This window comes from Rhinolophus sinicus, chromosome 8 (assembly GCF_057876585.1).
Source record: "Rhinolophus sinicus isolate RSI-liver-muscle chromosome 8, RSI-T2T, whole genome shotgun sequence".
Taxonomy (NCBI): Eukaryota; Metazoa; Chordata; class Mammalia; order Chiroptera; family Rhinolophidae; genus Rhinolophus; species Rhinolophus sinicus.
In genome coordinates, this window is record NC_142508.1 from 54,983,365 (window position 1) to 55,008,794 (window position 25,430).

At 45.6% G+C, this 25,430-nt stretch overlaps 1 protein-coding gene across 1 annotated transcript in view; it reads right to left on the minus strand.

Annotated features, from left to right (window-relative positions):
• Positions 1 to 25,430, minus strand: part of PLCG2 (phospholipase C gamma 2) — a 139,849-nt gene that overhangs the window by 63,196 nt on the left and 51,223 nt on the right. The window contains exons 3-9 of the mRNA XM_019743719.3: positions 23,540 to 23,683; positions 21,302 to 21,395; positions 20,545 to 20,592; positions 10,147 to 10,231; positions 8,439 to 8,522; positions 4,098 to 4,141; positions 2,579 to 2,651 (exon numbers count right to left, since the gene is read on the minus strand). Of these exons, the coding sequence (XP_019599278.1) occupies positions 2,579 to 2,651; positions 4,098 to 4,141; positions 8,439 to 8,522; positions 10,147 to 10,231; positions 20,545 to 20,592; positions 21,302 to 21,395; positions 23,540 to 23,683 (572 nt within the window). The remainder of the gene's footprint in view (positions 1 to 2,578; positions 2,652 to 4,097; positions 4,142 to 8,438; positions 8,523 to 10,146; positions 10,232 to 20,544; positions 20,593 to 21,301; positions 21,396 to 23,539; positions 23,684 to 25,430) is intronic.

Consider the following 25,430-nt stretch of genomic DNA (forward strand, 5'->3'; position numbering starts at 1 on the left):
ATGGGACATTAAGGGTCACCCAGACTGATAGCTCAGGGTTCCCATCCTTGACATCATGTCCATCATTCCTATTGCACTCACACAGATGCTCACAGGCTGTCTCGCATGTGAAGAGCTTCTATGCTTTGCTCTGGCCTGTATCCCTGATCTCTGAGGGCAACCCAGCAAAAGGGCTCGGGTGGGAAAAGCCTGTCATTCTCCCCTGCAATAAAATTAACTGGCACTAGGTGGTAAATTCTAGGATATAAGGCTACTTGTCTCCAGGAGGTTAGCCATTTAACTTCTGACAAGAAGAAATTTCTGAGATGCCCTACATTAAATTACCGCAGACTAGAAGGTGGAAGGAAGGGACAAGAGAGGTTAATCAGTTAACAACTGCAGGGCAAAATCAACAAAAGACTGCTTACATTCCTGAGTTGAAATGTTGAATTAACTTCCAGGTGGCTACATACTTCCACGATTATCTAAAGAGAATCGCCAGGCGCCACCGACCACCAGGCGCCTCAGCTTCTTGCTTACGCATGAACTTTCTGGCCTGTCACCCACCACCAGTCCAAAGGAGCAAACACTTCTTCCTTACAGACCCTGCATCTATCCCGGAACTAGCCCTGCTTCACCTTCATCCACGCATACACACCCCCTTTATCTATAGCCAATGTAAATTCTTTCAAAACAGCTTATGTCTTTCTTCCCCACACTATTTAAATTAAAAAAAAAAAAAAAAAAAAAAGGCAACCCCAGGACAATGGCATGTTTGTCCTCTCCATCTAGCCCTGGGGCTGGTGGTGCAGACTGCATGCCCCCGGACCTGGTCCTTTTCTGGCTAGCATATGGCTCCGATAAACCCTTTCTTTCAGAAAAGCTTTGGACCATGTAAGTTTTTTAACACTTCAATAGCTCCCTACAAAATTGCATAAATCAATGCAAGGAAGAGCATGGTGAAAAAGGAAAAACCATACGCCTCTCTCTCTGCCTCACTGTACTGGCAGCACAGTACCTAGCATGTAGTTGTGCCCAACAGAGTTCAGTTAGCCCCCTTCATTTGACTTCTCCTCAGTGGAAGCTCAGTGATTACTCGCATTCAACCTCCACATGGGGAAAGCATGACACCTCAATGTCCTTGGTTGTCATTTATCACATTACAGTAGCTACCACTATTGCCTGAGCCCTCCGTGCGGCTGGCCTCGCACAAACTGTGTGTCTCTGTTCATTATTTTCTCCACAATCAAAGAAATCTGAACACAGGCTGTGTATTGGATGACGTTAAGAAAGCAGTGTCGCTTGTATACGGTATAATAGGAGCGTTATGGTTATGTTGTTGTTTTTTTAAAAGAAACCCATTTCATAAGAGAGACACACTGACATATTACACGTGAAATGATAACATTGTCTGTGGTTTTCTTTACAATTTTCCAGCAAAGAAATGAAGACGAGGGAAAGGGAATGGAGACATGGAGATGTAGAAATGGAGAATAGATGCAATAAAATTGGCAAAATGGTCATAATTTTTAAATCTGAGTGAGTTCATTACACCAGCCTGTCTACTTTTGCACATGTTTGAAATGCTCAGCAATACAAAGGTTTTTTTAATGAATTGAATAGAGTTATGAACCTAAAACTGCTTTAAAAATAGTCTATTAAAAAAAAATAAAGAGAAAAACTGTAAATGAGACTCCAGTGATATCAATAAAACATTACATATGTATGTGACTATGCATGTAGAATACATATACATACATACAAAGATCACTACAATCTTCTCTGGCCACTACAATTCTGAGAGGCGGGGCTCTCACCCCCATTTATAGAGAATGGGGTACAGAAAGGTCAAGCTACCCACCCAAGGTTGCACAGCTAGTAAGAGGATCTCAGACTTATCTCAGTCTAACTCAGTTTCTCAGCTTGGACACTACGACATTTGGGGTCGGGCAATTCCTTGCTGTGGGAGGGCTGACCTGTGCATTTTAGGATATGGAGCAGCATCCTTGGCTTCTACCTGTCACATGCTATTAGCACCCCCTGCCCCACCGTGGCAACCACACCTATCTCCACACATTGCCCTCGGGGGCAAAACCACCCAGGGGAAAACCACTGCCCAACACAGACCTCCTTAGGCTCTGCCACCAGCTTGGAGCCCGTATGCAAACACCTGGAGACTTCCCACGTGTCATCAGCTTAAGGACACCTGTGCTATTGTATCCCCCAGAGGACCGGGCAGGCTCACCCACCTTAGTCACATCCTTCATCAGGCTCAAGGGCGACTTCCTGGGGAAGTGACACCTAAACTGAACCAGGAGGAGCAGAAGCCAGCCAGGTGACGACACACCTGCCCGCAGGCCCTCACTCCAAGGACTCCGCCTTGGATTCCTCTCACTCTTACCTTTGCTCAATCTATGCCTTGGAAAGGAGCTAATGTGAGGCTGTTCTCATCCCAGAGTCTAAGACACCAAAGTGGCGTTGCACGGGGAAACTACAACGGTTTCATGACAACAGACGGCCAGGTGAAGGTAGGTGGTGAGAAGGTAAGAAACTGTCCAGGCAGCTCCCTGCAGACCCCGCCCCCCTGTTGTTCTCTCACCTGCTGCTCATGTAAGAGAAACCGCTGGAAGTCGTGCAGGTGAACAGCAGAGGCGTCAGGCCGGTCAGTGTTGCTGTCCTCAGGGAAACAGAGGGTGTTTAGACAGGGACACATTTCCACAGTCCAGAGGTAATCCTAGTCAGCAGGCTGGCAAACCAGGCAGCCTGCCACCTGGACACGCTGCCAAGTCCCTCCACAGTGCCAGGTGCAGGCTGGCCAACGGGAAGACAAATGTGACCTAGGCGACATCCCTGACCTACAAAGATGCAGAGAATGCCAGGGCCTCGGAGGGCAGGCTCTAGACTCTGCCCTCAGCTGCTCCCAAGTGGTGGTACTGCTGAAGATGTGGGAGAGGGGAAGGAAGAACAGCGCGAACGTGCATGGGCCTAGAAAATGCTTTGGTAGGGCTGGATGTGGACAGCATTTAGAGGGAGCTGGAGAAGTCACTGGGCCACATCAGAGGGTCTCCTCGGAAGCCACAATCCAGTGTTTGCTGAGCCATCAAGTGCTCTGAAGCAGGAGTGGGGGCCGGATAAAGCCCCACATACTCTGAGAGGATGGGGAGAACCAGCTGGAACATGTAAGACCTGGGCCATGGAATGAACAGAGGCCCCCTGTTGGGAGAATTTTCCATTAGAGACCAGGGAATCCTGCACTCAGAATAAAAGGAGACTCTACCTGGGCCAGCAGCTTGCTGACAGATGGCCTTGTAGAGAGAATGTTCGTGGATATCAAAAAACCGGGACCTCACTAGCAGGCACAAGCAACCCTGGTTTCTATGGAAAGTACATTCTATAAAGCACAGCTGTCCAAGGGAATGTGTACTTTTCCCTGAGCACTTGGAGAGGGGTGGGGAGAGAGAGCTTTTTAAAATATAGCAGATAAACATGCTATAAGCTTTCTTCCCTTAATAAACACTCAGGGCCTAAATGTCGATTGTATTTCATTATGAGTGTATTTCTAACCTTCTTTGCTAACCAGCTTCATGGTCTAACACTAATCTTTTCATTAAAATACTATGTAAAAATCAGGTTTGTTTTATATATATTTTGGAGTCTGGTTTACAAAGCAACAGAGGAAAAAATTTCTGGAATGTCCACATCAGTGAGGGCTGGTTCCGAAAAGCTGGCCCAGGTCAGCATGTCGCCAATCGTGTTCTAAGTGTTTAACTCTGTGGCAAACCTTTCTCCCAGGCACTTAGGCTCGGGAAACAGAACACTTCATAATGAAATCCCCTCACATGGGGAATTAGGAGCACAATAAAGGTCCTGAAGCATGCAGACTTCTCCATGGAACCTTCTGGGCCACCCTCCCAACACTCTACAAAACCTGTTGCTACTGTTCGTGTTTATCCATGCCACAAGCTCAGCATGGCCAACCCCCTGATAGGGGGACCCCCACCCTCACCCCACACAGATGGCCTTCCTGGAGCCAGCTGGCTGGGCTGGGAGGACTCAGAAGGGCACCAATGCCTGGCACAACCACCCTGAACAACAACAATCCAGAAGAGAAGCCTCACCCCAAAATGAACACGGAGGAATCTTTTTTGAATTCATCAAGAATCTGAAATAGAAAATAGAAGGCAAACACGCACAAATAAGAACTTTAGAAAAGTCAAGCCACTTAATGCAAATAAACAGGTTTGGGGGGGAGGTGAAAAAATGATCACTGTAATTTGTGTGACGCATTTCAGCAACTGAACAGATTTTTTTTTTCTGTTGAAAAAGTATCATCGTTATTTGTGTGACTGGTAAACATTTAAATAGAACTAAAGCTTAGGAAGCAAAAGGCAGATGTCTTCCTCACCTCTTTCATAATCTCATTCCTGAGAAGCAATCACTCCTAATAATTTCATAGGTTTCCTTCTAGAATTTGTTTTACGGACATTAGTCTAATTATCTTTTATCATAACTTTTTGCTGTTGTTTCAAGCTCTATATATTATTCTACAACCTCAAACAGTCCTGCCTTTACTTTGAAAATCCACACTGTATTCCATAATATATAGTATATTATTGATTTCCTGCTATTATATATCGAGTGTTATAAAAAATGGCATTGTATCTACCTTTGCCCACTTCAGTATTTCTGTTGGGTAGATTCCTAGATGGGAAAACACATGGATATGGGGTGTGCGCATGAACTGTGGTAGATTCCACAAGTGGCTCTCAAAACAGTTGTCCCGACCGGCACCCCCACCAGCGAACACACTGACTTTCCTATATCCTCACTGCTACATACCAAATCCTTAACATTGCAGGGTATTAGGTGAAAGTATTTAAGGGAGGATTTATACAAAATCATATGAGAAAAGGGAAGTGGGTGAGGGCACCGATGAAATAAGATGGCCATGGGTTGATGACTGCTAAAGCTGGCTGATGGCTACATGGGGGTTTGTCATACTATGATCTCTACTGGTATATGTTTGAAATTTCCCTTTAATACAGACGTTTTAAAAATGAACATCAATGGCTGGGCACTGAAGGTGGGCAAAGGAGAACTCAAACCCTCGCTCTGCTGCTTACTAGCTGCATGACCTCCAGCAATTAACCGCTCTGGGCCTCAGTTTCTTCATCTGTAAAATGCAGATGATAACAGTACCTTTCTCACAGGTTTGTATAAATGTATGTCAAACACTCACACAGTGTCCAGCATAGAGTTCACACTTAGGAAATGTTAGCGATGATCTGTATTCATAATATTGTTATTAGAGCCTAGTTAGAGGTATAGCCCCTCACCTGGGGGACATGCATGGAATTACATTTCTTATCATCCTGCAGCTGCCAAATATTTGGAAGCCCTGAAGCTTCTGAGAGCAGCAACATAAGCAGGTGGTTAGGCACAAAGAAGAGCTGGCAACTTCAAGTTGGAATCCTATAGCTATGCATGAGCAGGAACCCACGCCCTAGATTTAGATCTGGGGGTTATCAATCACCATAAACAACCGTATCTCCCCATGGGGTCCAAGAAATCCAGCTGAGCTCCTAAAAGCACACAACTGATGCTTTTCTCTGAGACTCAGAAAGTAAATTACATGCTAACAGTTGGGGAAGGGGGCATTTACCTACATAAGAGCAGTGAAGTTTCTCAAGTAAATGGCCAGTAACTATCTATAGAGCTTGGGGCTTTGTTATCCAAATTCCAAGTTGCTGAATTAATATGTGCTGTGGCCAAACTAGACAGTTATACCATCCAATGGTGGAGCTCAGACACTGTCAACCCAAAAAGTTTTTAGGGCCAGGTAGACTACATAAATCAGTAGACAGCTGGGTAGCAGGTACAATATCAAATCCTTAACATTTCACGGTATTAGGTGAAAGTATTTAAGGGTGGATTTATACAAAATCATATGAGAAAAGGGAAGTGGGTGAGGGGAGAAAAGGGAAGTTGCTTCCTTTCTACTCAGATGTCACCATGGGGAATTCAAGACCCACATAGAGCCAGATATCGATTTTTTTGTTTTTTCAAGAGAAGCGAAAAACCTGAAACTTAATATGAAATCTCCAAGTTTTAAGTATAGGCAATTCATTAGAAAAATAAAAATTTAAAAACCTATAGGCCACATACAACCAAATGCAGGCTGAATGTGGTATTCTGGCCACAAAGGGCAACCTCTGGTACAGACTTTTTTCCCCAAAAAACTGAACAATCTAGGGTAACCCGAGGATTCAGGAATTCTGCAGAAATCTGACTCAAATTTCTTTCTTTCCTTTCTCCTTCTCAAACACACATACACATTAGCCTTAAAAAGAACCATAATGAAAAGTGCAGGCTGAACTATATCTTCTGTGGAGTTTTGTCACAGTGGAGACCAATCAATGGGTTAACCTGTGCTGACAGGTAAAATAGCTCTTATGCAAACCTTATTCACAAGTTTTGCCTGCCATCTGCCTGATGAGACAACACCCTGAAATTTCAAGGAATCGATTATAAGAACTGTTATTTGCAACTACTTATCTTGAGTGACTCAAGCTTTTCTCAATCCTGGTCAACTGCACAAGACAGCAATTGTCACTACTCTGGATTTCACAGGTACACTGCCATCAAAACATTGTCATTATTCTCAAGGACTGACTATAAATAAAAGTTACAGCTCTTAACTTAAAAAGTATTTTGATGAGCTTTTATGCAGGTTTATTTTTTGTAAGGTTTCATATAAAAGAGGGGAGGGGAGCTATATAGTTTTAAACTTTATAACCAATGACCGGATTTAATACCATTTTATGAGGAAGAAAAAGACTGCTTTCGCCAAAATGACTTGCTCAGTTAGAAGTCAAGTTGGGGCTGGAATCCAGGTCTTTGAACTCCCAAAGCCTACAATCTTTCTGTTCTATTTGGCAAACCAAGAACTAGTTATCATATATGTGAAAAAGTGAACACACTGTAATTGAATTTTTTTACTCTATAAAATAATGTATTTTTCCCCAAGCTAATGGACAGGAAATGCTTCTCTCATTTCTCTACCTCAGATACATTTAAACTCCCATGACCAGTGGTACCTATCAAGAGGCCTTACCCTGTGGCCTGCATGCAGGAGACAATTATAACTGTCTTCTAGTGACGTTCACACTCAATACTTAATACACTCTCAACCCCTAATCCCTTGTTCAGTCCTCAGGCGGGTGAGGCAGGAATCACCACCCCCATTGCACGGAGGAGATGACTGAAGCTGGGAGTGGTCAGTGGCTGACCCAAGATCCCACAGCTGATTGGAGAAACCAGATGATACATGGCTCCAAGTCCCACATACTCTCTGCTCCCTTACAGCTCTGTTGTGGACCCACCTTTGCCACCCACAAAGCTCTTTCCAACAGTAACAGCATCCACTAGGCACTGTGCTCTATGTATTACACCAAATGCCCCACTTTTTAAGTTTTATGTTCTCTGGGACTTTTTTTTACCGCAAAAGTAATAAAACTACTTGGAACAAGTCAAAGGAAATGGAGGTGTGCAAAGAAAAATGTAATTATCTCTCTTGCCCATCTTCCCAAACCCCTCCCGGACACACATAAAATCAATATTAAACGTGAGGTGTGCATTCTTCCAACCTTTCTCCTTGCTCATTAAAAAAAAAAATGCAAATAGTATAAAGGAAGATTATTGTATTCTGTTTTGTTTTTATAAAAACATCAGACCTAGCTCCTTCCGTGAATGGCTTTCCTCACAAAATGTCATGAACATCCTTCTAGATCGAAAGAAACACAGCTGACTCAGAATTCTTCATTAGCTGTAAAATGCTGCATAGCATGGATGGACCATAATTTACCCAGCTATTCCTCTACTGAGAGGCATTCAGATGGTGCCCAGGTGTTTTGCCCACATAAGTAATGCTACAATAAACATGCTGGTAATATATTCTTAGGTCCCAGTGCTTTAATTTCTCTAAACCAGAGTCCCCAAAATGTCACTGTCAGGCCCAAATGTATTTTAAATTTACAAGAGCATATTATCTTAAAAATATACTCTCATAAAAAAAGAGTAAAATTATAAAAAAGAAGGCACACACATACAATCCCTCACCCCAGAGATCGTTACTGTTAATAATTTGATACATTTCCTTCCAGTTGAGTTAGCTGAACTTTTTTACTTTAATAGACTCAGATTAAATTCCAATCAGACTTATAGCCATTCACATCCCTACCTTAGCTGAATTCCCCACATTTTCCCCATAGCTCTATCATATTTAAACACTTTTGTCAATCTAACAGATGAAAACGGTATGTCACTGTCATTCCCACTTCATATTTCCATGACTAGAAAGGAGACCAAACACTTCTCTGGTTTTCTTTGGAACATGCTGGACTTTGAAACACAGGGGAAACAAAAACATCACTTGATCATTTGTTCAAGAATCATCTTACCGATTTTTGCTGCTCAAACATAAGTTTTTTATAGAAGAGATGGAATTGTTCAAAGCTGAGTTCATCTTTGTGTGCGCCTATTTCCTATAAATATATATATAAAAAAAAAAAAAGTGACCACACGATTTTTGGTGTCCACCACAAAAATGCCTCCACCCTGGTTATAGAAATAGAACAGCTTTTCTACAACATTGGCTAAACTCAAACGGGCATTCCCCTAAACCCAAACTGTCCACACGTTTACGAATTTATCTGCCTGGAGAACACAACCACCAGGGACCCCATGAGGTAAGACCCTTCCCTTGACCCCCAAAAGGGAAGAGTCTCGACCAGAATTCAAAGAGCCTTTGGGGGACACTGAAGACAATTTCAAATCTAGACATGTTTGTAGGGTACATACATACCCCGTTTTTAAAAGCATAAGGAAACTAACCAACCCTTTATAGATTAGACAGAGCTCAACTCTGGTCAAGGCTTGTCCCCTCACTTGCTTAATGGCTTTAGGCAATTTACTTGACCCTTTCAGAACCTCAGTCTCTTCACCTGTAAAATGGGAGAATACCACTACCTTTCTAGGACTTCCCTGATACCAAACCAGATAACATATACCTAATGACTGTTCAGTAAAGGCTAGATAAAGAACAAAATTCTGATTAAATGGTATTCAATGGTATATACTTCTCCCATCTCTCTTCTTTTCTTTCAATCCCCACCCTTCTCTGTTTTTGACTTTTTGAATTGGGAATTCAAAAAGTGGGAATGTTGGGGTCAGGTCAAAAGATGGCTTCATAAACCATAAAGTGGGTTAACTCTTCCAGAAGCTCATTGGTACGAAAATGAATGAGCTTTTTCAGCTGAGGAATCCTACGACTGTCGCTGCCATTAACGTGGGCTTGTGAATCCTCCATCCGGGGTTACTGGGATGGAGTGCTGTTGGGTTTTTGACAAGAGTTGGTATCTCTCTGAGGCCCAGAGAGGGTGCCTTTACATCATCTCCATCCTTACACCACTCGGAAAATCCCCACCTGACCTACTCTACCCCGTCACTCCTGGAGTGACTTTACCTGCTCCAGATCTACCAATAGCTTAATTATACAAGTACATAAACACATTAAATGATGGGTGGGAGGAGGGGGTGGGTGGGAGGAAGGGTGGGTGTGAGGAAGGGTAGATGGGAGGATGGATGGATAGATGGATGGACAGACGGATGGATGGAGGGGAAGATGGATGGATGGAAGGATGGATGGGTAGGGGAGAGGTGGGTCGGAGGACTTGACAGGTGGCGTGCAAGAGAAAGGGCAAAACAACTCTGATAGCTACCCTTTCAGAACTAGCATACAAAATGCCACTTCCCTAGAAACCTACATGAGGAATCTTTCAAAATATTTTGCAAAACAAACACATTTATTCCTATTACTAGAAGGAAAATAGGCTACAGGATGGTGATGGAAAGTTGGACTGGTAGAAATATCTCAAGTCAAGCAGCTCCATAAACATGGTCTGCTTGAATGACGTCCTCTGCTAGGATTGAGAATGTGGTCCTAGGATCTTCACAGGATCCCTTTGTCAGGACTGAAACAGACAAATCTGGAGGTGAAGAACTTCCTTGGGCACCATTCAACAGAGCTCAAAGACGTAGAGGACTTCATGTGAGAGGCACAAGAAGCCCTGAGTTCACAAAAGCACCAGGCCGCGCTGTGAAACTTACCACAAACTTATCTTTGAGGAACTTGGCACTGCTCACTTTGAAGTTGACCATGGGCAAGATAGTCTTCAACTCTCGGAGGCTGATGCTACAAAAAAAAAGAGAAACGCCAGCTCTGTCAACCCTGAAGGGTTTCAACAATGGAGGGTTTGGCTACTCCCATGAACTACCACCTCAGGCGGCCCTCTCTGAGGAGACCCTGCCAACAGCTGTTAAGTGAGCACTAACTGAGAACAAGAGACCCAGTTCAAGGCGGGGGGGGGGGGACGGGGGGACAGCTCGATGCACAAGGCTGATCTCCACCTTTCAGAAATGGCCATGGACGTAGTCACATCAGACATGCACTGTGGGCAGAAGATGGTGTCAGATGACCAGATAACCTCTGCAGATATGAAATGTCACAGGGATTCAAACCAAGGGGAGGTCACTGAAAGTGAAAGAGGGGAAGGGGGAAGGACCCAACCTTATTTGAGCACCTCCGATGAGCCAGGCTGCCCTGGGTGCCATCCAGGCAATCATGTTACCTAACCCCTCGCAGTACGCATTACCGACCCCCAGGGTTCAGAACAGGCAATGACGGGGAGGCACTGGGGGATCGCTACTCAAGGTCAGAGCTCAGTGGCAACAGAGCCTGGGTCTGGATCAAAGCACAAAACATACAGTCATTTGGCTACATCACAGAGATCTTCATGAGTGTGTGCCTCCGGGTCTGCCCGTAACCACCACGTTTGACTGTCGCCTCTCGGGGAACAGCATGAATGGTGGGGAGGGGTGGGATTCGGGGGGGCGGGTCAAAGGCATGAGATCCTGTCCCTTGTGGTGGCAGGGTCAAGTGTCCAGCAGAGTGATAGAGGGTGGTCTGGGCATGGTGGAGGGGAGTGCAGAGAATACTCTTCTGTGTTCTGGAGACATCAGATTGGTCAGGGGCTGTGCATGGCCAAGGAAGAAAGCCTGCCCAGGTAGTGGACAGAAAATGGCCCAGTTTCCTCAACGCTATCACCTCAGCCTCTGCCAGTCCACCCAGAAGGAAGCAGCATGTGACATTCAGCAGCTGCCACTGGAGATGACCAAGTGGGACTCCTGGCCATCCAAGTGTCCCAACTCCAGCTTCTGACCTCTCTAACAGCCTCCCTAATGCCTTTTAAATGCAAGATGCTTCCCTACCCCACCCCCACTACCGGGTTGGCACCAAGAGCTTCCCAGAGGGATGCTGAGAGGAACAAAAGGCCTCTGGCAGGCTGGGTGGGACTGGCCAGGCAGAGAAGTGAGTAGGATGGCTGAGACCCCTTTCTGACCCAGCCCCTGGGGTGTCCAGGAAGAGCACGATGAAGGGAGAGGAGTGGTGGGGGCTGGTGCTGCAAGACGAGGCAGTGGGAGGGTCTGGCCAAGCTGGTGGCCGAGTGGAACTTATCTAGAACCAAGGGAGAAGCCAGAGTCCCCTCGGGAACCCAGAACTTCCAGGAAGAGACAGGGCCAAAAAACCTTTCTCACATCCAGGAATAGAGACTGAGGGCTGGGATCCAGTACACGTTCCTGGGGGCCAGTAGAGCAAACTCAGGGCCCAGGGGCATGAGAGTCTGAGCCATGAGACATACAAGCCCACTTGCTCCAAAAGTCCCACCTGATAGGAGCACTTGAGTCCCCAGGTAAAGGTAGGGGGCTGAAAAACTTCCTTGAGCTCCTGTGCTGAGACCTCGCCACTCCACTCACTCATCCACGCCCCTCCCTCACTCCCCATTCTGGGCAGATAGATCTGTGCTGCACGGTATGACCCCAAGCCAGGACAGGGACGCTGATTCCCCAGCTGCTGGAGGGTAGGAAACCAGTAACTCCCAACTTCCCCCCTCTCCCTGTCCAGGACTTGTCATCAGATAAAGAGAGTGCCCCAGCCAAGGTCGCATCCAGCATTCAGTGACTGGTCAGAGTGCCCTGCCTCCTGGCCTCAATTCAGGACAGCTCTGCAGGGCCATCCCAGGAGCTCCCCTTGGAGCGGGCTGAGGCTGCACTTGTGACTACATCGCAGCCCAACTCCCCCTGCTGCCTTCACTGCCACAGGAACGGATCCCCTGTGCATTCCCCAATCCTGCACACAAACCCACATCTCAAATTCTATTTCCTCCACAATCAACCGGTGACAGTGCATTAGGAACCAGGACAATCCTTTTGGGAAGGGATGGAAAAAATGATCTGTCCCATGGGCCACAAACAGGCCTGCCTCTTCCATGGCAGACATCACTAAACAATCATAACATCGTCCCTTCTCGCTGCAGCACAGTCCCAGTTCCTATAGCACTGCAGCCCAGGCAGCCTTTACTAAACAGCTGAGGTGGGCAGCCCCAGGAAACCTACCTGCTACCCTGAGTCTGGACCAACACCTCCACCACTCCCTGCTTCTTCTAACAATAATGACAATACTAACATTTGTTAGTGTTTACTAGAAGCCAGGTACCACCCCAGCCGTTTCATGCACTCACCCACTGAATCCTCACACCAACCCTATTAATGCTCTTTTACAGGTTAGGAAACTAAGGCACAGGGAAATTAAGTAATTTGTCCAAATTCATCCAACCAGTAAGTGTTAGAGCTGAGATTCAAACCAGCACTGTCCAGAACTTTCTACAATGATGGAAATATTCTAGATCTGGGCTGTCCCATGCGGTAGCCACTGGCCACTGGAAATATGGCTAGTGTGACCAAGGAACTCAATTTTAAATTTTAGCTAATTTTAGTTAAACAGCTACATGTGGCTCGTGGCCCCATATTGATCAGTGCAGTTCTAGAAGCTTCTCTAAGTCAAGTCCCTGGAACAGCAGCATCAGCTGGGAATTTGCTAGAAATGCAGATTCTTGAGCCCCAGCCAGAACATCTAGCTTAACAGAATGTCTGCAAGGGAGGCTGTGCACATCTGTGAGACAGCGTCCCTCCCCCCAGACGGTCCCAAGGTGCTGGAGCCACAGATATTAACCCAAGAAAGCTATTTGCATTCCTGTTGAAGGAGAGAACTGGACTTACACACCTACCTCCCACCTGCAACCTGCCCACGTCGTCTCCTGAGGGCCCATCTCATTCTTCCCTATGCCCTGCCAGGCTGAAGAAACATAGGAAGCACATTCAGCCTATGCCAAGGGGCCAAGGACAAAGGGGGGAAAGAAAGGTCCCCAGGAGACAATCTGCTATCAGCCCTTGGGGCTGCTGCACCCTCTGTGGAACTCGGCTCCTGTGAACCTCAAACTGAGGAATGCAATTCCAGGGAGCCTCCTAGAAGGTGCAGGGGCTTTCTCAAGGGGCGTTCTGACTGCAGAAATCTTCACCTTATGCACTGACCTTAGAACTACAGTGGTACCTCAGTTTTCGAACATCTCCGTTGACGAACATTTCAGTTTACGAATGCCGTAAATTTTATGGATCTATGGTATCATTAGACAGTAAAATTCACGCTAAATTTGCAGTTTTAGGGGTTAATTTTTAAGGTCTGGAATGGATTAATCCATTTGGCATTAATGGATTAATTAATTTGGCATTTGGGGAAACCGCACCTTGGTTTTTGAACGTTTCAGAACTCGAAAGGTCTTCCGGAACAGATTATGTTCGAAAACCGAGGTACCACTGTAATTCCCAGAAAAGAGACAACTAAACTCAATATGCTCAGAAAGTGGGGTCTCTGGAAATCTGGCCAAGATTACACCGTTAAAACATTCATGCTTTTGATGCACTTTCCCCAGGCCTGGAAATGTCATAAGGAAAGCTTCTAAAACTAGAACATTTTGTTTGCCCGTCATTGTGTCTAGGAATGATAAGGCAGGAGTTTTGTTCATCCAAGAAACACTAGTAAGACCAAACCAGCCAGATCTCTGACCTCAAGAAACACCCGCCAACATGAGCAGCTACAACAAGGTAAGAGTTAAAGAAAGCAGATGCATCAACCGGAGAGGGGACTGAGCAGTCAAGACATGAAGACTGAGAATCCTCTGGTGACCCCAAAAATGCTTCCCATGAGGGTCACGTCATAGGTTCACTTTGAACACATTCTGTGAAAATGTGAATGTAAGGCACAAACTAAATGACAAACAAAAAGCAACTCTTCGAAATTGGGCGAGCAGGAGAAGAGGGAAGGGAGCAGAGTGGAGACGCAGCCTGCATCTGCGGCTGTAGAAACATGGCTGGCATCCGCAGCTGAAGAGACGCAGGGGATCCCAGGACGGAACAGAGAACACAAAAGCCAGGAGGAGGGCTCTTTCCCTGCATCCCACAGCTGATCTCTCCCACGGAGGAGGCAGCATATCCAGCATTTGAGGCAATAACCTCCGCTGAGACCTCTCGTTGGGCCCTAGGTAGGACAAAGGACACAAACTCCATACCTGGGCCCCGCCCTCCCCCCCCCTTTCCAATCCTACCCCTGCCCTTCCAGAGACTTAAACTGGCCCCTGAACTGAGGAGTAGTGTCAGATTACAGAGGAGCCTTAGTGCTCAGGCTCTGGGAAGACCTGCGTGCAGCTCTGACCCAGGGAAGAGGCTGGGAAGAGTGTGATTTTTGCTGGGCTAGGAGAGAAGAGACTCCTCCACCCCCAGCCACCACCTTTTCTGGCCTGCAGGAAGAGTGTGACACGGCTGGGCTGGGAGAAAGAAGACCCCTCCATCCCCAGCCCCCACCCTTTCTGGCCTGCCTAGGGCAGGGCAATTACAACTGTGGAGGCACTCCCAGGGTCAGCAGTAGGCAGCAGACGCAGCTCTGGGCTTTCAGCAGCTCAGAAATCTCCCACCCGCCACACACACACACACACACACACACACACACACACACACACGGAAGAAGTGCCCTAAGACTCAGGAGAACTGGACACAGGGCTGGTGGTGCTACTCTCAGTGCGCATATGTGCAGGCAAGGGCAGAAACTGCACTGGCTTTGTAGAAACTACCATCCAGACTCCTCAGCCCCACGCATCTAAATCTGCAGTCCCAAGGTCACTGTGGGCACCAGGTGACCGGCTCTACCTGCACAACACACAGAGGACTCTTTGGTACAGCAGAGGACAACCTGGAGATTACTTGGTGGGCTTAAGCCAAGACTGGCGCTGCTTTTTGTTTTGTTTTGTCTTTATATCTTTGATATCTTTGCCTGTGTTGAGTGTGGGTTGTTGGTTGTTTTTACATGTGAATGTATTTGGTTTTTCTTTGTTGTTGTTGTGCTTGGTGATTTGCTTTGTTCTGAAATTGCCCTACCAGTGCCCAGCTTAAGAGGTACAAGATTCAACACACCCAGAGGCCAACTCCAGACCAAACCAGAGTACTACCAGGTTTGACCTACAAGTGACACACCCAGAGGGGCTTCTTTACAGGCACAAGAGCCCATAGAGGCCAAGCCACATTTAAGCGGTCAACCCTCACACAGCAGAACACCCTGTGGTGGGCAGAGCCAAGTCTCACAACTAGCCAGCCTAGGAGTTAACCCCACCTACTCACAAGTGAAAAGCAATTGAAGATCTTCTTTAACAGGACGATACACACAACACAAGAGTCACCTTTGGAGCACACGCAGAGGAGAAGAACGAAGTAGTGCAAGTCAAATATAAAGGACACATACTACGTAAGATAACCCAGCAAGAACTAAGAACTCTAGGGGATCTACCTAATACATCAAAGCAAACACAGAGAGTCAGCCAGAATGGGGAAACAAAGAAACATGTCCCAAATAAAAGAACAGAAGAAACCTCCAGAAATGGAACCAAATGAAACAGAGGTAACCAACCTATCAGAGACAGAGTTCAGAACATTGATGATAAGAATGTTTAAGGAGCTTAGAGACAACATAAAGAAGGATAGAGAAATCATAATGAACAACCAGTTAGAACTAAAGAACTCCAAAAAAAACAACCCAATTAAAAAATGGGCAGAGGACATGAAGAGACATTTTCCTAAAAAGGACATACAGATGGCAAACAGACATATGAAAAAATGCTCAACCTCACTAACCATCAGAGAAATGCAAATAAAAACCACAGTGAGATACCACCTCACCCCAGTCAAAATGGCTAGCATCAATAAATCAACAAACAGCAAGTGCTGGCGCGGATGTGGAGAAAAGGGAACCCTTGTGCACTGTTGGTGGGATTGCAGATTGGTGCAGCCACTATGGAAAACAGTATGGAGGTATCTCAAAAATCTGAAAATGGAACTACCTTATGATCCAGCAATTCCACTCCTAGGTATCTATCTAGAGAAATCCAAAACTCTAATTCAAAAAACTTTATGCACTCCTATGTTTATTGCAGCACTATACACAATAGCCAAGACATGGAAACAACTAAAATGCCCATCGGTAGACGACTGGATTAAGAAACTGTGGTACATTTATACAATGGAGTAGTACGCAGCCATAAAGAAAGAAATCTTACCATTTGCAACAACATGGATAGACCTAGAGAACATTACGTTAAGTGAAATAAGTCAGACAGAGAAAGACAAATACCATATGATCTCACTTATATGTGGAATCTAAAGAAAAGAATAAGTGAATGAACTAATCAGAAACAATTTTGGAAACATGGAGGAAAAACTGAGGGTTGTTAGATGGGAGGGGGGTGGGGATAAGGGGGAAGGTGAGGGGATTAGAAAACAGTCGGTAACCACAAGATGGTCACGGGGTTTTGAAAATTAATTTGGGGAATGTAATCAATAATGTTGTAAAGATTTTGTAGGGTATCCGATGGACACTTGTCCCATTTGGGAGACCACCTCAGGGATGATGTAGATGCCTGATCCCTGCACTGTACACCTGAAGCTGAAGCTGAACAATAATGAATGCCAACTATAATTTTATGTGTGTGTGTGTGTTTGTTTGTGTGTGTGTGTATGTGTATATGTATGTACTTACAAGAAGTGGAGTACAGCATTAGGAATAGAGACAGTGGAAATGTAATGGCTGTGTGTGATGTCAGAGGGATAGTGGATGGGGGGAGGGGGGTTCACACAGTGTGAGGGACATAAATGATAAACGTCTAAGTAGTACTTTGTCTTGTGCACCTGAAACTAATTAAAAAAAAAAAAAAGCAACTCTTCAAGCCAAATATCAAATTCTCATTGGTTGAATTTTAAGAGAAACATTGACATAACGTTCCTGAAGAGTTGCAATGAAATGTAAGTCCTTATGGGTTAACATGGGGTGAAAACAGTTTAATCCTCCCCTCCTGTATTGTGAGCTGAACTTAATAATGTATTCCCAAAGAATAGTGTGTGGGGCGGGGAGCGGGGAGTGAGGTTGACTTTACAAAGGAGAAATCTGGAAAATACCACCCTGGCCAGGCGATCAAGGTTGATATCACTATTGACAAGCCCTGTTGAGAGCATGCACCCCCTGACATGACACAATGAAAAAGACCTTCACCTTTGTGATAGTCTTCCCAAACACCCACCACCTCAGGCTACCCGTCACTCCAGTCTAATCATGACAAAAATATCAGACCAACACACATTAAGAAACATTCTACAAAATACCTGAGATGCCACAAAATGTGGCATATGCATACAATGGAATATTAATCAGCCTTAAAAAGGCAAGAAATTTTGACACATGCTACAGCATAGGTGAACCCTGAGGACATTATGCTGGTAAAATAAGCCGGTCACAAAAGAACAAATACTATACGATTCCACTTATATGAGGTGAGTGGAATAGTCAGATTCATAGAGACAGAAAGTAGAATAGAAGTTAGCAGAGGCTGGGAGGTGGAGGAAATGGAGATTTCTGGTTTAATGGGGAAAGAGTTTCCATTTTACAAGATGAAAAGAGTTCTGGAGATGGATGGTGGTGATGGTTGCACAATAATGTGAATGTACTTAATGCCACAAAAGTGTGCACTTAAAATAGTAAATTTTAATATTAAGTATACTTTACCACAATAAAAGAAACTAAATACTTTTTTAGTCATAGGTCATGGTGGGGAAGGAAAGATTTTGCCTTTACCCAGCTTTCAAAAGCACAATTTAAAAAAAAAAAGAAAAAAAAAGGAAAGGTAACATCAAGTAGTGACAGGTGAGCATCAAACCCTAGGGCCACACCTGACAAGTCAGGTTGCTGTAGACAAGTTATTTAACATCTCTTGGCCTCAGCGTCCTCATGTAATGGATCCAAGGGGACCTCGCTCACCAGTCTGAGAGCATTCCATAGCATTCCATAATTCTGTAAGTATGAAAAGTGCTCAGCATGGTGGCTTTGCAAAGTGACTTCTCAACAAATGCCAGCTGCTACCATTTTGTCCCCAAGATGTTGGAAATTAAAACAGGGTATTTAGGCCAAGGAAAACAGCTGGGGATTGGGCACTGCCCACGCTGGGCCAGCTCAGGGCCGCCTCCTGCTACCTTAGGTCTTTCCTTTGCTTCTGTTGCTCCTTTGTTTTCCTTCAGGAAATGTGATTAGTTGCGGGCGACAGGAAAGGAGGGGAACCTGGCAGAACAGAAGTCAGTTGCCCTTTCATTGGCACCTTGGTCAAAGTTCCTTTTGAGAAACTCCCTCAGGGCCTTGGAGTGCCACGGGTAGGGTGGGATTTTTCCACATGTTGACAGACAGCAGGACTCTGCCCACCGGAAGGGAGGTCAGGGAGAGGGGGTGGTAAGCAAGAAACAAGGAATCAAATTCAGAAACAGACTTCCTCTCTGCTGAAGGTTCTAGACCAGCTGACGGAAAGATGGATCTCCTTAAAAAGACTTGCAAGATTTCATTCTGAGCAAGAGAGCTGGAGGGAGGCTTCCATTTCTTGACAACAGGAGACGAAGAAGCAGACTTCAGAACCAGATCAACAACCTCGTCTCACTACTGCATGGAGAGAGGGCCCAGGAGGCTCCATCCATTAACCCTGTGCCAAACTCTACTGTGAGTCACCCCTAAGCCACGGAGAAAGGAAACACTCATAGGAGACACCACCTCTGGGGCTGAAAGAGACCAGTGTGTACAAAATCCTCCAATGCGGGGACCTCATTTGATCTACCTCTGTAACACCAGAGCATGGCCCAGGGTGTGGACCACACAGGGAGTGCTGGAGGAGAGTAGGAGGCAGAGGGCAGGGAAGGCAGGTGGACAGACAGACATGAAGTAAGCTGCTGGCTGAGTTAACATTACTAAACTTTTCAGCACTTCATGTTTACATCCCATCAGGTGTGTGTAGAGAGACCATGGAGGCACCCCCAAACTCTGAAACCAATGAGTGATGGAGGCCACTGGCCTGACACAAAGGCTCCTTAGAGATGGAAAGGCTTCCAGGAACAAGAGGGGAAGAGTTGTAGAGGTTAGTTGTTCCTCGGCTATGATATGGACATATCTTAACAGAGAATGGAAAGAAGGAAAATCATTTAGAAATTGAAGAAAGGCCTGATGGGAGACTCAAATGAGACAATGATTATCCGGTACGTAGCACAGTACCTGGTGTGCTCAATAAATGGTAGTTTTTATCGTTATAGTATTCACAAGAACTGGCTCATACCTAAGCAAAAATGGATGAGAGGATGTTCAACCTCACCCATAAATAAAGAAATGCAAATTTAAGCAAAAATCTGCATTGCCGTTCACCCATCAGATTAACTAAGGTCAAAGTCCAGTGAGACAGGGCATAGGGAAACGAGCTCTCCTGCACCACTGATAGAAATATAGATTGCTACCATCTCTCTTGAAATGCTAGATGGGAAGACATTTTGCTGCTGGTATTACAACGGTAGGATTTCACACTGCTCATATACTCCTCACACAAGTTAACAAAAAGGTGTCTAATCCCAAAGGTTTCCATAGCAACATTATCACAAACACAACAAAGGACCAGGGACAACTCTGCGTCCATCAAGAAGGAAATGATTTCTCACCAATAAGGAAATTATACTGCCTTCATCCAAGGACAAACCACGCTTGTCACAAAAATGTCTGGCATAGCATATTGTGTGTGCTGACAAGGAACCATTCCAAGATGTATTGTTAAGTGAGCAGGTCAAATCCACCGAATTACATGTCATCACGTCACTGTCTCATGTCTGCCCAGCCCTTATAACCATCACTATTTAACTTGGTTCACTTCTTTACGGTCAATCTCTCTCCCATCACAAAGTAAAAGCAGGAGCCATGGTGATCAAATGTGAACGCCTAACTGATGAACTCCAAGTGGTCTGTGGCAGAGACGTTGTCTCTGCAGATGGACTCAAGTTTTCCCCTGAAAAGAGGCTCCACACAGGTGAAGCTGCTCTCACCATCAAACCCCCAGCACCTCACATAACGCCTGGCCCTTTGTAGGTTAAATCTGACCTCCTAAGGACCTCTCCACACCACAAAACATGCTCCATCCAACTCCCTGGAATATTTAAAGAATGAAAATCGGAGTCCACAATGATCCAGAGAAAAACCACAAAAACGGGAATGAATCTTACCTGTTTCTCCTGGTTTGATCCACAGAATAAATCTGCTTTCTCAGCCAACTTGGAAGAGAGTGGAGACAAAAACAACAATGAGAGTGAGAGAGCAAGTTAGAAAATAATGCAAGTCTGAGTTCTACAGGATGGGAACAAAGGAAACTGGGAAGGGTTTTCCAGCTTTCTAACTCAGAAAGAAAGCAATTTTCTCCTTGTGGTTGAAATGCCCTAGCTGAGCCGAGAGGCCTCTTCAGCTTGTAGGGGCTGGCATTCTTTAAACTGACGATTCCCTCTGATGGTATCCGTTAATCCCCAAAAAGCTGGTAGGAAAAAAATGGTGGAAATCAGTGGGCCTTGGTTTACTAGGGGGACAATAATTCACACACCAATCCCATCCAGATATCCACAACATTGACGAGACAGTCCTGAGTGGCAGACCTTGCATCTGACTGTCCTTTAATGAGTCAGCTTAATGCCTTCTTACATCCTGTAAGAAGGAAGCCCTCCAGCCATCCCCTCAAATGAAACACCAATGCGTGTTTCTGTCTCAGTTCCAATGCACTCTTCACGCCAACAGGCCAAGGCTCCAACCCAAGAGAGGCTCTTCTGTGGGACATCGGAGCGTCCACAGCCACTACTGGGTACCTACTGCATACAAGGCACTCAATGAGCCTCCAAGATGAAATGTCCCATTTTTCTTTCCTTTGCCTATGTTGGCTAAAGGAAGCAGAAGAAAAGAATGAGTGAGCGAAAACAGAGACAAACAGGCCCATACCTCTCAATGATGGTAGGTGTAGACGCGCTCATCACCTCTTGGTGTAAGAGTTTCAAGCCCGAGAGCCACTTCGTTGCATCTTCCTTAGAGTCAGCTACAGAGGTGAATGGGAACAGAAACGTTGTGTTACTCCCTGGGAAGACCACTGCTTAGAGACTCCGGCCCCGGCCTCCCTGGCCTCCCCAACCCCATATAGACCGTGGGGATGGGAAAAGCCTGTGTCGGTTTGTAGTTTTGCAAGACGGCACCAAGAAGGCATCTCCTTCCCACCGTCATGATTCTAAGATGTGTTTTTTGTCTGAGATGTGGCCATGGGCCCAAAATGAGCCTTCGACAAGCGTGACAAGGAGGCGATATTTTTTTCAAGAGTTTTAGTTTTTACCCCTATGCTAATGAATAAGATGCAGGGCCTGGAGTAGCCTGTACCACAATCCTGAGCAGCCCTCAGCATTTCCCATTTCCAACCAAGGCCAGAGAGAGGAGCGGAAAGTAGGTAACGCTGACGCCCATACGGGAAGCGGCAACACGTGGTGGTGAAGAGCTTGGCATCATCACCAAGTCCCACGGTACCACCTCAGGGCTGTGTGACGTTCAGCTGGGTACTTAACCCCTTTGCACCTAATTTCCTCATCAGTGACATGGAGCTAGCAACGCAAACACCTCGTCAAGTCAGTAAACATCTAACCACCAGGTGTCTTGTTAGTCCAGACCAGACCATGCCAACATTGCTGCTCTCGTTCTTCCTGCGCAGATGAGGAGAAAAACCAAGGCTCACAGGGTTTAGAGTCCTGTCCAAGAGCCAGTAAAAGAAGCTGGGATCTGAATCCGTGTCTTGCCCACCGCTCGACCTGACCTTGAATTCCAGAGCTCTGGAAGAGGAACCCCAGAGTGGGACACACACCAAAGCTGGCATCCTGTGCTCCAAGTCTTGCTTGGATTCTCATGGTCTCCCTACCAAGAACCACAGCCAGGCCTCAGCCTACAGTGGGGCTCAGTGGACACAGCTCTAAAGGTTCATGGTCACGAGCCCTTTCTCTCCTGCCCATCTCTGCCACCTGCCACCCACCACCAATCAGACACGCACTCATTTCCCACATCCAGCTTGCTATTTCCCTCCTTCTAGCCCTCGCACATGCAATGTCCTCTCCTTGGACCATCTTCCCTCTTTCCCTCTAACTCCTACTAATGCCTCAATAGCCAGTTTAAAAGTGGCCTCCTCCACAAAGCCTTCCCTGGCTGCAGGCACTCTCCTCCTCAGCGCAGTGCATTATGCATGGACTACTGCTCTTACTGCAGTGTACTGTTAACTTCCTGTCTACACACCTGTCTCCCAAATAGACTGTGAACTCCTAATAGGCAGCGACTGGGGCTTATCCACCTTTATAGCCCCACTGCCATCTGGCACAACCTAGTACAGAGCATCTGCTCAAAAGACTCCTGGCGAAAGAATGAATGAGAAATTAAATCAATGGGAGCTATTAGACCCTAAATGAAATGTCCCGAAGGTGGCTCATCTTTCATAGTTTCCCCCCACTTTGGTCTACTTTCAATGGTATTTATTTTCTGACTTATCAGTCATGATTATGCACATGGTTCTAAGTCAATAAATTCTAGGATTGGACCTGAAGGTAGCTCCAAGCTTCTGCCCCTGAGTAAAATGCCTGAGCTTTTTCACAGCTCTTCTTCTGGCCTCTCGGAGGCCTCTTTGGCTTTTTGGTGGATTTACAGGGAGGGCCAGAAATCTCACACATGTTTGTCTATGTGTGTGTGTGCATGCATGTGTGTGCATGTATGTGTGCATATATGTGTATGTGTATGTATGTGTCTCTATTGTGTGTGTGTGTGTGTGCACGTTTACGTGTGTGAGATACAAGAGTTCAAGGAAGTTCCTTTAGTTCAGTCACGTTGAGTAAATGATGTAGGCTAGTCTCAGTTGGACAGTTACATAGGTTTCAGCCTTTAGCTCTCAGCATGAGCCATAACATAACCCTTACAACATCCCAAAGAGGTCAGCGTTATGATTCTTCCCATTGCAGTTGAGAAACTGCAGCTCAGAGAGGTTGAGTAGCTTGCCCAAAGTCACACAGCTAGAAAGGGGCAGGGTTAGGATTCAAAATCACGATGCCCCGAAACATGCCTTAGCAGGCAGGCAGGTGTGAGCATCCTGCCATTAGAGAACGTCCTAGGAAGGAAACTGAGGCACAGGGAGGATGAAAAAGCGCCCGGATGTGTACCTACCTGCTAAGCTGAGTGTGCTGAGGACAAACTGGCTGCCATACAAGATGGTAAAACAGCAGTCTTCCTTCTGGCGGACTGCTTTTGCACGCTCAAAATCCTTGGAGTTCTTCCCTGGGCGGATTTCCTTTATTTCCATGATATCCACTAAAAGAAAATTAACACGAGCCAATTAGAAGCTGAGTTCACCACCAACCCCCGCCAAGGCTGCAGCCACCTGCCTGCACTCCAGACACATAGCCCAGCTCCTTCATGCCACAGAATGAGTTGTCCCAGCCTCTCAGCCCTGCCCAAATCACATGATTATGTGCAAATAAATAAAATGCTTGTTATTTTAAGCCACTAAGTACTGCAATAGTTGTACAGCAATAGATAACAAAAACAAAGAAGAAATCCATCCTAACCCAAGCAAGGGAGACCCCCTCTCCTGCCATAGGGTAATCAGTGAACTGTGTACTGTCACAAAGAGACAGGCTCAACCAGTCCCTTCCTCCCATTTCTTCTGTCAAAAAAAGCACCTTTTCCTGGGTGGGACCCATTCCACATGCTTCGGATGAAACCGATCCACCCCTCCGAACCTCCGACCACAATAAGCCAAAGATGGGTCCAAGGGTCCTAGGAATGACCAAAGTGCCCACCCCTGGCATAGTGACTGGTTCAGGAACAAGCCCATGGCCCAAGCTGGGCCCATCAGCATCCTCCTGGGAATTATTTGGCCAAAGCTATTCATAAACTTTTTCCTGCTGCTGCTGCTGCCACCTGACTGATAAAACATGAGTCTGGGGTAGCAGGGACCATGTTACCTGCCATGTAGAAAGAAAAGATTGAGCCCTGATACACTCTTTGAACCCCTGGGTCCAGTCAGGCTTGAAGCCACTTCTGCCCTGGAACGTATTACTTACGTGATGCAATAAATCCTTTTTTTTTAATTACAGTTTATTGCGGTGACAATGGGTAGTAAAGTTACATAGGTTTCAAGTGTACACTTCTGTATTACATCATCTATAAATCACATTGTGTGTTCACCACCCAGAATCAGTTCTCCTTCCATCACCATATAGTTGATCCCGTTAACCCTCATCTACCAAATTATTTTTTCTTAGGTTTGTATGAAATGAGTTTCTGTCCCTTGCTACCATAAGAGTCTGGGTACATACATCTAAGTGCTTGCATTGAACAGAAAAACAGGAAAGAGAGGTATTCCTGGAAAAGAGAAGGTAGGGAAGGAGATCTCAGCTCTGACCTGGGATCAAGGAAGAAGACAGATGAAGTTTAGACAGATGAACAAAGGCACATAGAGTCAGGGTTGAAAGCAGGAAAGGTTCATGGCCATTCAGAGGTAGCAGCAAGAGTGGGGATACGGAGAATGAAATCATAGGAGAAAGAGGGGATGAAATGAACTGAAAGTTTTCTGCCTTTTTACCAGGCTCTAGCTAGATTGAAAACACTTTGGGGGACCAAAATCATGAAGTAACATGAAAAGACTTTAAACAAACACCATTTATTCTGTATCGTGTGTGTTGGACAGTGGTTACACAAATCTATACAGGTGATAAAATTCCATAGAACTATTCACCAAAATATAAAGGAAATAAAACAAAAAGCAAGTGCATGTAAAAAATGGTGAAAAAACAATGAAGGTCTGTAGTATATTTCATAATAATGTCTAGTGTCAATTTCCTGGGTTTGATAACTATGGTTATGAAAGATGTTACCACTGGGGGAAGCTGGATGAATGGTACACATTCTGTACCATTTTTGCAATGTCTGCATGCATCTAAAATTGTTTCAAAATAAAAAGTTTAAAAACTAGTTATTAACTACGGGTGGCCCTATTATTGGGAGGGGGGTGGTGTCTATAAACCTTGGACAGGTAGAAGGGTGGGGGGTCATA